Source organism: Carassius gibelio, chromosome A20, assembly GCF_023724105.1.
Source record: "Carassius gibelio isolate Cgi1373 ecotype wild population from Czech Republic chromosome A20, carGib1.2-hapl.c, whole genome shotgun sequence".
Classification (NCBI taxonomy): Eukaryota; Metazoa; Chordata; class Actinopteri; order Cypriniformes; family Cyprinidae; genus Carassius; species Carassius gibelio.
The window spans coordinates 26561702-26577686 of NC_068390.1; the positions used below are offsets into that span (position 1 = coordinate 26561702).

Genomic DNA, 15985 nt, shown 5'->3' on the forward strand with positions numbered 1-15985 from the left:
TTAATTAAATTTAAGATATTTTGGATGAAAACCGGGGAGGCTTGAGACTGTCCCATAGACTTCCAAGTAAATTACACTGTCATGGTCCAGAAAAGTATTAAAAGCATCAATATTATAGTTAATCTGCCATCAGTGGTTCAACTGTAAAGTTATAAAGCAACATGAATACTTTTTGTACGCAAATAAAACAAAAACCACCAAATCACCTTAGCACCATTTTGGAGAATATGTGCTGAACACAGGCAGCTTACGCTCTTCTGAGTCTTCTTTTACGTGTTTGGAACAACATGGATGTAAGTGATTAATGACAAAATTTTAATTTTGTGGTGGAGTATACCTTTAAAAGGATTTGTGAGTGCCCCCTTTTTGTTGTCAGTGGTAGAGTCCAGTGACGTCTGCAGCGTCAGTAATGGCTGCTTCTCTCATGCCGCAGATCTGAAACATTACGCTTCTAAGAATTGAAACATGATTTTTCAGCGATTTCCACTACTTATTATTGACCAAACCTGCTGAGATCAAAAGCAATCTAACGAGACACGGGTATGCACCTTTTAAAGTACATAAAGCAAGTCAGGTTTTAAAGTAAATCTCTTCATTGGTTTGGCTGCAGTGTGTTTTCATTGAGTTCAGATTATTCTGAAAGTTGAGTTACTGTATCATGGATGTAGGTTTATGAAAAAACAGTTGTCTCGATACGAGTCCTGAATGTAAAGGCCCGGTTTTATGTTTTTTATTTTTTGTGCTTGCATATTCATGACTAATGTATCATAATTGGCTGGCTTTTTGATAATATTACCATAGTATTTGGATAAATATAATGAGATATCATGATTATAGTAATGTCTTCTTTCCATTTAAAAGGATTTCTATTGTGGTGCCATTACAATTCAGAATACAGTACAGTAATGTTGTCCTGAATGATTGATTTCCATATTCACATACCATGTTATGAATAAGTTCTTCAGAAAATACCATGTTGTTGCCATTATACATGTCCAAAAACGTGGAGCTTTTCTTTTAGGACCAGACTTTTCATTCAAGCAAATGCTCAAGACTAAATGTGAGTCATTTACTGATAATCTCTTGTGTGCATCCATGGGTCAGACGGCAGAATGACGTCCATCATCAAGCTGACGGCTCTTTCCGGAGTGCAGGAGGAATCGGCTCTGTGTTACCTGTTACAGGTGGATGAGTTCCGCTTCCTGCTGGACTGTGGCTGGGATGAGAGTTTCTCCATGGACATCATAGACTCCCTGAAGCGGTACGATCTTTGGGCGATGAGGAGGTGTTATTGAGGTCACTTCCTGTATGTGATGTGTATTTCCTGTCCTGTGTCTGTCAGGTATGTGCATCAGGTGGACGCAGTGCTGCTCTCTCATCCGGATCCTCTGCATCTGGGAGCTTTACCGTACGCTGTGGGCAAACTGGGGCTCAACTGCACCATCTACGCCACCATCCCGGTCTACAAGATGGGTCAGATGTTCATGTACGATCTCTATCAGGTGAGATGGACCGGCTTCAAATGAAGCACTGATTATCATTAGCTCATACATTTGAAATACGGTTCTTTGAAATACTGGGTCAAATTAGTCATTTACAATGAAAAGGCATGACAGTTCATGGCAACATTTATATGATGAAAAAATAAACACATTCACATATAAATTAATAATTAACACAAATATATATATTTAATCATTTTTCCATGATTATTTTTATTTTAAATAAATAATTGAAACATTATTATTTTTTTAAATGTATTTGTAATTTTTCAATCAAAAAAAATTCTGGTATTTAATAAAAAAATTTTTTTTACATTTTAAATTAATTGATAATTCAAAAGATAATTTTGAATTTATTGGTTGTTTCTGAGAAATTGAGTTATAATATTAAAAAAAAGTATTAAAAAAAGTATATAATAATAATAAATAAATAAAAAACATGTTCAGTTCGCATCACCTTAAAATAAATACTTTTTTTTTTTTTTTTGCATAAGGAAAATGAACCTAATTATTGGCCCAATAAATATAAAATTTTATAATGATTAAGCACATTTCCCCCAAAACTACCTATAACTGTAATGCATCCAGATGTTTAACTTTTGAGCTGAATTCCCATTATTATTATTATTATTATGATTTACTATAGTAAAAATTGAAATCAGCATAAAGGCAGTTCAGCAAATATTATATATTATTTGAATTATTTTCAAATTACGGTAATAATAAAGTATGAAAATAAAGTCAGATTTAATAGACTTAAATGTGACGTATTGGAGAAAAACACCTTTTTTTGTGGTATTATGCAGTAGCTTCACTTTATTAAAATAATTTTACTTTGACAGAGATTTATGATGCATCATAGACTTTTATTGTTAGTTGAATTTAACATATTGGTAGTGTATGATACTTCTCGCTTTGAGGCATTGAAATATTAATTTGACCTCATAGTCTCGACACAACACAGAAGATTTCACTCTGTTCACTCTGGATGATGTCGATACAGCTTTTGACAAAATCCAGCAGCTGAAATACTCTCAGATCGTCAACCTGAAAGGTGAGAAAACGTCCTCATGCACGTGTGCAAAAAGAGAAAATCTTTAATAAAAGCTTTAATAATCCAAAAGCATGATCATGTGTTCTTTTGTACATCTTGTAAGTTACTCCTAATTTATTAACGAATAGGAAAAGGTCACGGTCTGTCCATCACCCCACTTCCTGCGGGTCACATGATCGGTGGCACTATCTGGAAAATAGTGAAGGATGGAGAGGAAGAGATCATCTATGCTGTGGATTTCAACCACAAGAGGGAGATGTAAGTATGAAAGAAATCACCTGGAGATGAAAGAAATATGCATCAGAAAGTTTCATGTATTAAGAGGCAACGTTTGCACCCTGGAATTGATATTCAGGGGTATTTTCAACCCTTTATGAGGTATATTTTTCTCCAAACCCAATAAAAACACAATGCACACAATGCTATTTTCTCAAATAATAATTTGTGATCAGATAAATAACATTATTATTTACTAATTAATCAATGCTGAATTCAAAACAGTTATGGCTGTTATTTAAAGATCAAACCAACATCAGATACAAAAGTAGCTTTAATAAAGGGAAATAAATATACTCCATTATACAATTCAGATAGTAATATGTAACCCAAAATATAATAACAAAAAACTCAAATGTTATCTATTAGATATCAAATTATTATTTGAATAAAATATGAAAAAACACATTCACCTATACATTAATTATCAACACAAACAAAATTGTTTTAATTTTCATATTCAGACAATCTCAAATTGTAGGTCATAATGTTAATAAATAATAAGAAGAAATAAAAAATTAAAGCACTTTGAGATTATTTGAATATGAAAAAAATATATTTATATTTATATTATTTCCTCAGATATTTTATAAATATTTTGAGTAATTAAATTTTAAATTATTTGAATCATAAATTTATTAGAAATATTAATTAAGTTATATTTAATAAAGCTTAATATAATAAAACCAATTAATAAATGCTGAAGTCAGAACTATTATCACTGTTAATAAATCAAACCAATATCAGATAGATACAGTATGTAGCTTTAATAAAATGAAATGAATGGGTCATTTTCCTAATTCTGGTTAATAACTGCTGCTCGTGTTGGTCAGTCATCTGAACGGCTGCTCGCTGGAGAACATCAGCAGACCGTCTCTCCTCATCACAGACTCCTTCAACGCCTCGTATGTTCAGCCTCGCAGGAAACAGCGCGACGAGCAGCTGCTCAGTAAGTTCAGCCTCCACCAGCTGCAGTGAAGCCGATTCCTGATGCTGTTATTCTGGATGAATGTGATATCTGACCTTCTCTTCCAGCCAATGTGATGGAGACGCTCCGAGGCGACGGGAACGTGCTGATCTCTGTGGACACGGCGGGGCGAGTGCTGGAACTGGCTCAGCTCCTGGATCAGATCTGGAGGACCAAAGACGCAGGTTTGGGCGTTTACTCGCTCGCCCTGCTCAACAACGTCAGCTACAACGTGGTGGAGTTCTCAAAGTCCCAGGTCTCTCCGTCACAGTCGAATCCTTCAGGAATGTTGTCAGTGTGGTCTACAATAATATCAGGATTGTTTAATGATGTGCAAGCTGCCATCATAGAGTATGTCACTCGCTTTGCAAAAAACAAACAGCTCTCGCTGCATCATATTTAATGTCGTCTGAATGCCCCCGAAATTCACTTTAAAAGCTGACACACATCTGGTTTTCTCCCAACTTTTGATGGTCATTTAGAAATTTTTTTAACTCATTTAAGACCGTGTTTAGAAGGACACTCACTAAAAATGGGAATTTTTACATAATTTAGTGTTTTTGTTCTGTAAAAGTGAGCTAAGCTAATTATCTTTTGCATCTTCCTAACCATAGGATACCAATGCAGACCTCGCTGAACCTGACCCCCTCACCACACTGTGTTAATTGCAAAAAACAGTTATGCATTAAAATAAAAAAATGCCCCCGAAGTTCAAAACAGACAGGGTTTTTTTTTTTCTTAAATTTATATCAAATAATATAGTTAAGCAATATTATTTGAACAAGAGTGCTGTTTTCCAGAATATCAGCACGATTGCAAATGTTATATTGATTTGATGAAACGGCTCATTTAATAAAAAGTTTATATTTTGTTACATTTAATTCTTTTTCTTAGAATTGTGAGTTATAAACTGCAAACTCTGTTTTGCAGGTATACTCTCAGAATTGACTTCTTTTCTCAAAGTTGTAAGAATTCAGATTATTTATTTTCGAAATTGTAAAGAATTCTGAATTTTTTTTTCTAAGAATCGTGACTTCTCAGAAGTGTGTAGAATTTTTTTCTCGGAATTTAGAACGTTTTTTTTTTCTTCTACTCATTTTTGTGAAGAATTTATATATTTCAGAATTTCTTGTAAATTTATGAGTTATTAATTGCAAATTATAACAAAAAATTTACACTTTTTTTTTTTTTTGAAATTTGAAATAAAGTGAGAAATGTACAAAAGTCAGAAGTCATAATTACCATTTTACGTCGTTTTTTTTCCCCATGGCTTTTGCATCCCCAAACAATAGCTACATAGCAATGCTTCATTACTGAATAAAACGGAGTTTGTTTAGTTAATGATTCAGTTACCGACTGATTCAATCGATTCAGAATCGTTTCTAATTCGATTTATTGAATAAGTGAGAATTTGACATAAAAGTGATGAATCTACTAAATAAAGTTATTGTGTAAAAATCCCATTATAAAGGTAAAAATCAGTTTGCACGTGTAGCGAGATGTGTCAGAAATCAAAAAGCTCACAGTGTGTTTTCTCACAGGTGGAGTGGATGAGCGATAAACTGATGCGATGCTTCGAGGACAAGAGGAACAACCCTTTCCAGTTTCGGCACCTGTCTCTCTGTCACAGCCTGGCCGATCTGTCTCGGGTCCCCAGCCCGAAGGTGGTTCTGTGCAGTCAGCCCGACCTGGAGTCCGGCTTCTCACGAGAGCTCTTCATACAGTGGTGTCAGGACGCCAAGAACTCCGTCATCCTCACCTACAGGACCACACCGGGAACACTGGCCCGCTACCTCATAGACACCCCGGGCGAGAAGAGGATTGAGCTGGAGGTGAGGCCCTGGACTGCATCACTGTGCTGTCAATACATTAAAAACTGATTAAATTAAAGGGATAGTTCACCCTGTCATCAATTACTCACCCTCATAGGACCCCGTAAGAAGCTTTCTGACCCTGCATAGACAGCAACGCAACTGAAATGTTCCCAGACCTAGAAATATAGTAAGGACATCTGTAAAATTTTAGTGAGTACTCATGCTCATGCTTTCTCCGAATGTGAACAAGGCACAGCACATGTGTGTTCTCCATCAGCAGCGTTGTTTACGTTCAGGGATAGGTACTCGGAGGAGAAAATTGTTGAATAAAAGTTATTTTAGTTTTCTTTTTGCACGAAAATATTCTCGTAGCTTCGTATTATTAGAGTTGAGATGCTGATTTCACATGGATTATGTCAGACGGTCAAAAATCCTTAATTTGTGTTCTGAAGATGAACAAAGGTGTTACGGGTTGGAACGACATGAGGGTGAGCAATTAATGGCAGAATTTTCATATTTGGGTGAACTATACCTTTAATTGAACATTTTTCTGTAATCTTAAATAATCACATAATATATTTGTGCTCATAATTTCGCACAATCTTCAAATGGATTTGAAAAGAACATTTTTTAAATGTTTTTAAATGTTCAATTATTCAAATGTGTTTAGTGACATTGTTTTACTCAGTAGCCTATTATTCATTTTCATAATAATCTCTATTAAATGCATTTTCACTCAATTATAGCCATGATTATAGGCATTCAACATTACAGCGTAATAGAAAGCCATTATTTTTTTTGAACACTTAATAATCTTTTCTTCTTTGATTTAAATCAATGACAGATTGCAGCAGGTTTCTCTTTAAATGCTGACACACATTTGGTTTTCTCCCAACTTTTGATGGTCATTTAGGACTTTTTTAACTCATTTAAGACCGTGTTTACGAGGTCACTCACCAAAAATGGGAATTTTTACATCATTTAGTGTTTTTGTTCTGTTAAGTGAGCTAAGCGGTTTTCTGTGCATGTGCACGTGTTCACAGACAGTGCACCAGCACCCCATTTAATTATCTTTTGCATCTTCCTAACCATAGGATACCACTGCAGACCTCGCTGAACCTGACCCCCTCACCACACTGTGTTAATTGCAAAAAACAATTATGCATTAAAATATAAAAATAAAAACATTGCGCTATTAACAGTTTTAATTTTAAGATCAACATAAAGTCTGGGACACTTTGCAATAGTGATGCACTGAAATTTCATCAACCGGAAATATTCTATATTTGGCAAAAACAGTTTTGCAAGACCACAATTAACACTCCAGTGGTGCATTTGGACTATGTTAGTGTCTGAGCTGTCTGTGCATTCAGATTCTGTCAATTTTATTCACACTCAATCAGTCTCTCAACCACAGAAAGACGTCAAAGAAACAGCTTTTTAAACAATATCACGAACTTCACATTTACCTAGGAAAACCATATGTGTGATTAGTTTTTCTTAGAGATTCATTTTTATTTTTCATTGAACTAATCCAGATAAGAAAACGTTGTCGACTGGAAGGACGAGAACTAGAGGAATACACAGAGAAAGAGAAAATGAAGAAAGAGGCTGCCAAAAAACAAGAGCAGGCAAAAGAGTGAGTGGAAATGTGTTTATGTGAAATAGAAACATTTGTTATGTTTATAATGCCTTTACAGATAATTTTGAATAATTTAATACATCCTCGCCGAATAAAAGTAAAACAATGAAACTTTCCGACCACGTTTATTTTATTTTATTTACGTTATTATTCTTGGAACCCAGTAAGTATATACTAATGAATTGTTACATTATATTATATGAATATAAATATATTATATATCATGGTGCACAATATATATTTTGTTTTAGAAACAATGTATTTAAATTCAGTTTTAAAACCACAAAACTGTTATTGTTGTTGTTTTATTGCATTATTATTAATAATAATGTTTTTAATTAAATAGTTGATATACCCTAACAATTTCCTGTGGTGTGTAATTACAATATATATATATATATATATATATATAGTAATTAATCAAGGTGATATGAGACAATATATGTGACCATTTGAAGGGAACTACTGAAGTTAAAAACCTAAAATATGATCTTTATGCAATAATATTCATGTTAACCTAAAGATATGGAGAGCACCAGGGTTCATGAGGAAGTTATATATTATACAGCCTGTTCTTTTATGATTTCTTCACTTCTACGCAGCTCTGTAAGGCAATCTCAGCTGTTTCTGGTTTAATAATCCCATTGGTGTAATTAGTGCAGCTCTGAGTTTAAATGAGAGACTGTGTGTTGATGGTCAGGGTGGACATGGACTCGAGCGATGAGAGCGATATGGACGATGATCTGGAGCAGCCGGTGGTGGTGAAGACCAAACATCACGACCTGATGATGAAGGGCGAGGGCGGAAGGAAGGGCAGCTTCTTCAAACAGGCCAAAAAGTCCTACCCCATGTTCCCTACTCACGAGGAGCGAATCAAATGGGACGAGTACGGAGAAATCATCAGGTCAACGAGAACAATTAGAGCTACTGTTTACTCCATAAAGTTTCTGATCTGTATTGTTGTTTACCTTCTGTTTCATCTTATGATTCTTGTTCTGTATTTACTCTGCAACGACCCCTGACTCTGACCCTCAGGCCCGAGGAGTTTCTGGTTCCTGAGCTCCAGGCCACAGAAGAGGAGAAGAGCAAGCTGGAGTCCGGACTGACTAACGGAGAGGAGCCGATGGAGCAGGACCTGTCCGACGTCCCCACCAAATGTACCAGTGTCACACAAACTCTAGAGATCAGGTCAGGATTCATCAAATTTGCTAACATTTAGTCAAAAAATATCACTAGTTTTAATAAATGTAAAGAAATTAAATGTAGGTTTGATGCCTGTTTTAAAATTATCTTAACTCAAGCATTTAGTGCAAAAGAAAAAATTCTAATTATATCTAATTATATAGTTATTTTTTTAACTATAAGTCGCACATAAGTATAAGTCGCATCAGTCCAAAAATACGTCATGACGAGTAAAAAAACATATATAAGTTGCACTGGACTGTAAGTCACATTTATTTAAAACCAAGAACCAAGAGAAAACATTACCGTCTCCAGCCGCAAGAGGGCGCTCTATGTCTTCAGTGTAGACTACAGGAGAACTGAGCAGCATAGAGCGCCCTCTGGCGGCTGGAGATGGTTGGCTCTTGGTTCATTTCTCTCGGTTCATGTCAAATTAATTTTTATAAATAAGTCTCACCTGACTATAAGTCACAGGACCAGCCAAACTATGAAAAAAAGTCCGGAAAATACGGTACTTTGTAAATAAAAGTAATTAAAGATTTGAGCTACATTTAATGCAGATGCATTTACCAGCATTTTACAGTTATCATTTGATCAATTTGAAAGCATAAGTATATATTAAAAAAAAAACAAAAAAAAACATAAAATTACCTCAAACATAAGAATGAAAATGATATTTCTAAAAGAAATAGACATTTCAGCATGTCAACACAAAATATCTGCTTTATAGTGTAAATGAAATGCATGGAAGGTATTTGGAAATTAGTAAAAATATTAATTAAAATAATGCATAATTATTATATTATAAAATGTAATAATTAAAATAACATGCCAGAGCTTTTTACGTTCCTACCATTTTTTAAAAACCTCATTAAATAAGTTTTTTTTTTGTAAAGTTAAACAATATATAGTGTCATTCTACAGTTATTGAATCTTCATAAATAAATAAACAAAATGTATTATAAAAATAAAAATATATTTAAAAATTAAGTAAATATCATAATTAGAAAGTTGCATTTGTTTTTGTTATCATAATAATATACAACTAATTTTAAATAAATTAATGTGAAAAATCTCTTAATATTTTGGTAAAAAAAAACTTTACTCTGGGTTTGAATCTATAAAAGTGAAATACTTTTATTTAATTATAGACTAATCATACTGTGATTGGTCAGATTCATCTCTGTCAGTGTTGTGATATATGTACACTTCTAATGATATTGTTTGGTCATATGTTTATGGCAGACTGACCCAGATATGGCGTATTGATTCATCTGTTGTGTTCCTCAGAGCTCGAGTCTCGTACATCGATTATGAAGGCCGTTCTGACGGCGACTCCATTAAGAAGATCATTAACCAGATGAAACCCAGACAGCTGATCATCGTTCACGGGCCGCCGGAGGCCAGCCAGGACCTGGCCGAGTCCTGCAAGGCCTTCAGCGGGAAAGACATCAAAGTTTACCTGCCAAAACTGCAGGAGACGGTGGACGCCACCAGTGAGACCCACATTTACCAGGTAAAAACTCTCTCTGTCACACACAACCTGAACTAAACAATTATATGTGTTTCAACAACGTATATATATATATATAAACCACTTTGAGAAATTCCAACTATGATGATAAACCAGTCTTAAGTGTACATTTTTTGAAATTGAGATTTATACATCATCTGAAAGCTGAATAAAAAAGTTTTCCATTGATGTGTGGTTTGTTAGGATCGGACAATATTTGGTCGAGATACAACTATATTAATATCTGGAATCTGAGGTTGCAAAATAAATCTAAATATTGAGAAAATCGCCTTTAAATCTGTCCAAATGAATTTTTAGTGATGCATATTACTAATCAAAAATAAAGTTTTTATATATTTACGATAAGAAATTTACTAAAGATCTTCACGGGACATGATCTTTACTTAATATCCTAATGATTTTTGGCATAAAAGAAAAATCGATAATCTTGACCCATACTGTGTTTTTCTGAGTATTGCTACATATATATATATATATATATATATATATATATATATATATATATATATATATATATATATATATATATATATATATATATATATATAATCAGTATTGCATTTTGCAAAGTAAAAATATAATCAGGACCATAACTTTTTTTTTTTTTACTAAGAGTTCTTGTTTTGTTACATTTCGTTAGTGAAAAAATTACGAAAACTTTTTTTTATAATTTTAAATAACTTTTTATTGTATCACCTTTTTGCTTTGAAATTTTGTTTTTAATTTTTAATTTTTTTATTTTAATGGTGTAACAAATTTAATGGTATATATATATTTAAATATAAATATTTAAATATATATTTAAATATAAATATTCCATTTAGTCTCAATTAATATTGGGTAAGAACTAAAATTTCTAAAAATATATGTAAAAAATTAACAAAATGAATTTCCCATTGGCATGAATAAAGTAGCTATTATCTACACATTTATATGAAAATGTGTATACATATACAAATTTTTTATACATTTTTTAAAAAAATAACCAAAACACACAACTAAATTCCTAAACATAAAAAAAACAAAATATAGCAATAAAATCTAATTCAAAATATCAACAAAAACTATGAACTTAAACCTATTTTATTTCAGCTAATCACCAAGGCAACATTTAAGTTTGTTAAAGTGTGACTAAAATGAAATTAGCTAAAACTTATAAATGATAAATAATACATAGACATTAAAAAGAATAAACAAAAAAAGTAAACATTAAAAAAACTCAACTCAAAATAATGAGATATTTCACTAAAGTTTCTGGGAGCTGGGAGTTGTGAATGTTTCAAAACCGCATGATTAATCATGATATGATTCTCTGTACATATGGTTTCATCTTTGTCCAGTCTTCTGAGATGTTCACAGACTAATGAAGCTGTGACTGTGGCTGTAGGTCAGACTGAAGGACTCGTTGGTCAGTTCGCTGCAGTTCTGTAAAGCTAAAGACACGGAGTTGGCCTGGATCGATGGCGTTCTGGACATGCGGGTGGAGAAAGTGGACACGGGTGTCATCGCAGAGATGGGAGACGCCAAAGAGGAGACGGAGGATGGAGAGCCGGCTATGGACGTCACGCCGGACCTGACCACTGAGCCCAGCGCCGCTGCTAACCAGCAGGCCATGAAGACTCTGTTTGGAGAAGACGAGCGGGAGATTTCAGAGGAGAGCGACGTCATTCCCACACTGGAGCCGCTGCCTGCTAATGAGGTGAGAGACACAGCAAATACAGCACAAACCAGAGCGTTAACCTCAATATTACCCTCAACTAGAACTACAACCATTATTGGTACTGGGAAAAAAAATATAAAGTTAACTTAAATAAAATATAAAAATATATACCGTATTTTTCGGACTATAAGTCGCACCGGACTATAACTCGCATTTATTTAGACCCAAGAACCAAGAGAAAACATTACCATCTACAGCCGCCAGAGGGCGCTCTATGCTGCTCAGTGTAGTCTACAGGAGCAATGAGCAACATAGAGCGCCCTCTGGCGGCTGTAGATGGTAATGTTTTATTCTGGTTCATGTCTCTTGGTTCATGTCAAATTAAATTTGATAAATAAGTTGCACCTGTCTATAAGTCGCAGGACCAGCCAAACTATGAAAAAAAGTGCGACTTATAGTCCGGAAAATACGGTACTACTTTTTTTTATTACTTTATTTCAACTAGTTTCCAAATGCCATTTCTCACTTTCATTTAGTTGATGTACTAAAACTACTAAAACTAAAAAATATAAACATAAGAGAGATTTTTAAAGACAAGATTACTAAACTAAATGGGCTGAGCGGGTGGGGCGTGAACCTGAGACCCACAGTGACGGATTGATTGACAGCTGTTATCAAAGTCGCTAAAATAGAGAGTGACTGTAGTGACGCATGTAGCTTTGCAACAGAGCGTTCATTTGAAGTAGAGGACTTTCCTCTCCCACCTTCACCTGATGTGGAGGATGTCGCAGTGTCTGTTCATATCAATTCGAGCTGTTGGCTCAAACTGCGGTCTTAACTCCCGCACTGCGTCGCTTTCCAGCGAGAGCCATGTGGAGGAGCCCATTTACACGCGTAAAATGCAGTTTGCACACTTCAGCTCTAGGCGGGAACTCACGGTCTTCCAGGCCAAGTGCATGCAACAACTGGCGCCTAATTTTAAAGTCTGCTGGAAAACTATGCAGTCCAGCAGTGCTGTCGCAACCAGCAACACTACATCTACATACCATCCTGACCACTGTACTAAATACTGATAAATCTTCGCCAACTTGAAGCTATCCTAACTGATGCAATACTATGCTACTAACTGTGCTTCTTACAATACTAACGTTACACTAACAACTATGCTAATTAACTACGTAGGCCACACAAAATAATCTAAATAATTATATAATTGCTATGCTAAAGAGATGCTATAATAGTCTATCCTGGTCGTTTTGAAAACTCGCATTTCCAACTAGTGATGTCCGATTTGCGAACGACTCGTTCAATTTAAGCGGTTCACCTTAGTGAACCGGTTGAACCAGTTCACCAAATCGAACTGAATCGTGTGAAACGGTTCACGTCTCCAATAAGCATTAATCCACAAATGACTTAAGCTGTTAAGTGTTAAAAACAAAACTACTAAAACAGAAAATTATTAAAATAAAATCTAATTTAAAATAATTGTAAAAAATCCTGACCTTAAATTATTTGTTTTTCAGCTAGTTCCCAGGCAACATTTGTCATTTTAATGTAGTTTAAGTTGAAGTACTAAAACAATTAAAACTAAATAAAGACTAATAAATAAAAATTAACAACTACTTTATAGACACGTTTAAAAATAATAATAATAGTAGTAATGAAAAAACATTTCAGCTAGATGCCAAGGCAGCATATCATATTTGTTGAATTACTAAAATAACTAAAACTAATAAATAAAAATTATTAATACTATTATATAGGCATATTATATTTTACATTATATATAACTAATAAAATAAACTAATAAAAAAAATCAAAAAATGAAAATATGAAAATAAAATCTAATTTTAAATATTAAACACAGTGATAATGAAATAACACTACATTTATGGCTTGTTGGTTAGAAAAACAAATTCTGCTGCTTTGCTAAACCCTGAATAGATGAACACACAAGGTGTTTTGTTGAGCATGCATGGGAAATAACGCACGTGTTCTCCTCAGGTCCCGGGTCATCAGTCTGTGTTCATCAACGAGCCTCGTCTGTCAGACTTTAAGCAGGTTCTGCTGCGTGAAGGGATCCAGGCTGAGTTTGTGGGCGGAGTTCTGGTGTGTAATAATCTGGTGGCTGTCAGGAGGGTGAGTGGAATCAGATTACCCCCCCACGGTACAGAAATCATCTCTCGTGAACATTTGATCAGCGCCTGGCTCATTATATGCAAAAAACACACCTGGATCCAGCAGCTCTGGGACATTGCCTTAGATGACGTTTGTTACTAGTGTAAATAATGTAGTTATGTGTCTGTAACATGCAGCTCTTTCAGCACATTTGCATCTTGCCATGATACACACATGCACACAAAGTAAATCTGTTTACTGAGTTCTTACTAAGCTGTTAATGCAAGCAGCATTGGCATCGTTTCGTATTTATGGAAAAATACTACATTTGCCTACTGTATCCCACAATGCAATGCTTCTGAACACCTCACTGCTCTGCTGTACAACACTGACTCCCCTCCCTCTCTCTCTCTCTCTCTCTCTCTCTGTCTCTCTGTCTCTCTCTCTCTCTCTCTGTGTCTCTCTCTCTCGCTCTCTCTCTCTCTCTCTCTCTGTCTCTCTCTCTCTGTCTCTCTCTCTCTCTCTCAGACGGAAGCGGGCCGCATCTGTCTGGAAGGATGCCACTGTGATGACTACTACAGGATTCGTGAGCTGTTGTATCAGCAGTATGCTGTAGTTTAACGGATCTCAATCAGCTCCAGTCCCTCCTTTCGTTACCTTTCCTTTTCTAGGTTTTGAGTTGTGTATGTTTTATTATAGTTTCTCCCTCTCGTTTACAAGACAGACGTTCATTCTGAAAGTGACCCGAGAAGAGAGAGCGTCTGTCTGGACTGAAGAAGAATCGATGCTCCAATGTTTTGTTCTGAACTGCTGGATGCAAAGAAACGTTTGAGCTTTTTTTTTTTTTACCACCCCATGTTTTGCTCAGATAAATTTTCATAATGAAACATTGTGTCTGTGTGGGTTTGTGCATTTACATTTATCCATTTCAGTGCTTTTATATAAAATAACTTGGGCTTGTTCAGAATAGTATGCTACCCTCTGCAGTGTTTAGTATGCTATGCATGGAAATATGTACTACATTTTGAAATGTCTTTTTCTTGAGGTTATATTGTGCAATTCTGAGTTGATATCATGCAACTCAGATTTTTCTCATAATTGCGTGGAAAAAGTCAGAGTTGGGAGATGTAAACTCAAAATTGCATGAAATAAGGTCTGAATTGATAAAAAGTTGCGACGTTTTTTTTTTTTCTTGACAGAAACTAGCCTGCATATGGGTACAATATCCCACAATGCAATGAGTGGACCTTCCCAGGTAGAATTTGGTGAATTAACTAATACCAGCTATTATACTTAAAACAAATTTGATTCATAATCTGACAGCCAAAGTTATGAAATGTTTGCTTTAATCAAAAGGGCAATGCAACAATTTATTAAGTTAACTAGATGCAACTTGCTGAATTAAACATGCAATGTAATGAGGTCATGTGACAACAATTTTAAAATGTTCAGTGACCTTAAACCCTTAACCCTATGAGGATGCTGGGATAATAATAGTTCTTTCTAACACGCTACACAAAAAAAGCATCTTAAATGATTTGTATTCTCATGATAACTGCCCTGTTGTCCTTTGAGCTCGTGATAAATCCACGTCATGCCCTCTTTCCTTGACCTGAATAACTGATCCAGGGTCAAAGCTTCCTGCGATATTCAGAAATATTTCCAGCTGATCCTGAGTCATCTCTTTGAACGCATGATCTGCCAGCACAGCAAACATTATGGCCCAGATAGGTTTATTCTCATCTCTATACAAAACATTCAGCATTAATATGAGGTTAGTCACTTCTTTTGTCAGTTTTCACTTTCTCTACTACTTGACAATTGGTGGTTTTGTTACTTCCATCCATCCCTGTATTTCTGTGTCTCCTGAATCATAAAAAACTTCCACCAAGCTCCAGCTCATCACAGTTGACTGGGCATCTGTTGAACCTAGATTCATCCGTCAGGAGGAGGAGTGTGACCCATCAGGCCGGAGAAGATGCTTCCACTGACCCACGGTCCTCTCGGGTCGAGCTGTACTCCTTCCTGACTGACACTTGGCACTGTGATCTCAATCCATGAAGGTATGAAGATGCATAAAGGTCATTTGGAAATGTGTATGCTGTGTAACCTAGTGCTCTGTGCTTTTTATTGACCGCAGCAGCACTTCAATCTCCTTAAAATTTATTACAATTGCAAAAACCGGTGTAATTTTCACATTATTGCCCAGCTAACGGGGATTGTTCTCAGAGCGTTC

The 15985-nt window shown here is 35.1% G+C and overlaps 1 protein-coding gene across 1 annotated transcript; it reads left to right on the top strand.

Moving 5' to 3' along the window:
* Positions 1-384: 384 nt before the first annotated feature.
* LOC127939002 (cleavage and polyadenylation specificity factor subunit 2) lies at positions 385-14636 on the top strand. Its single transcript, XM_052535972.1, has 15 exons — positions 385-540; positions 1105-1261; positions 1343-1502; positions 2451-2556; positions 2685-2814; positions 3666-3781; positions 3868-4055; positions 5341-5631; positions 7152-7252; positions 7956-8159; positions 8291-8443; positions 9728-9953; positions 11359-11670; positions 13636-13770; positions 14278-14636. The coding sequence occupies exons 2-15, from the start codon at positions 1113-1115 to the stop codon at positions 14368-14370; spliced, it is 2364 nt and encodes a 787-aa protein (XP_052391932.1). The 5' UTR covers positions 385-540; positions 1105-1112; the 3' UTR covers positions 14371-14636.
* The last annotated feature ends 1349 nt before the right edge of the window (positions 14637-15985 follow it).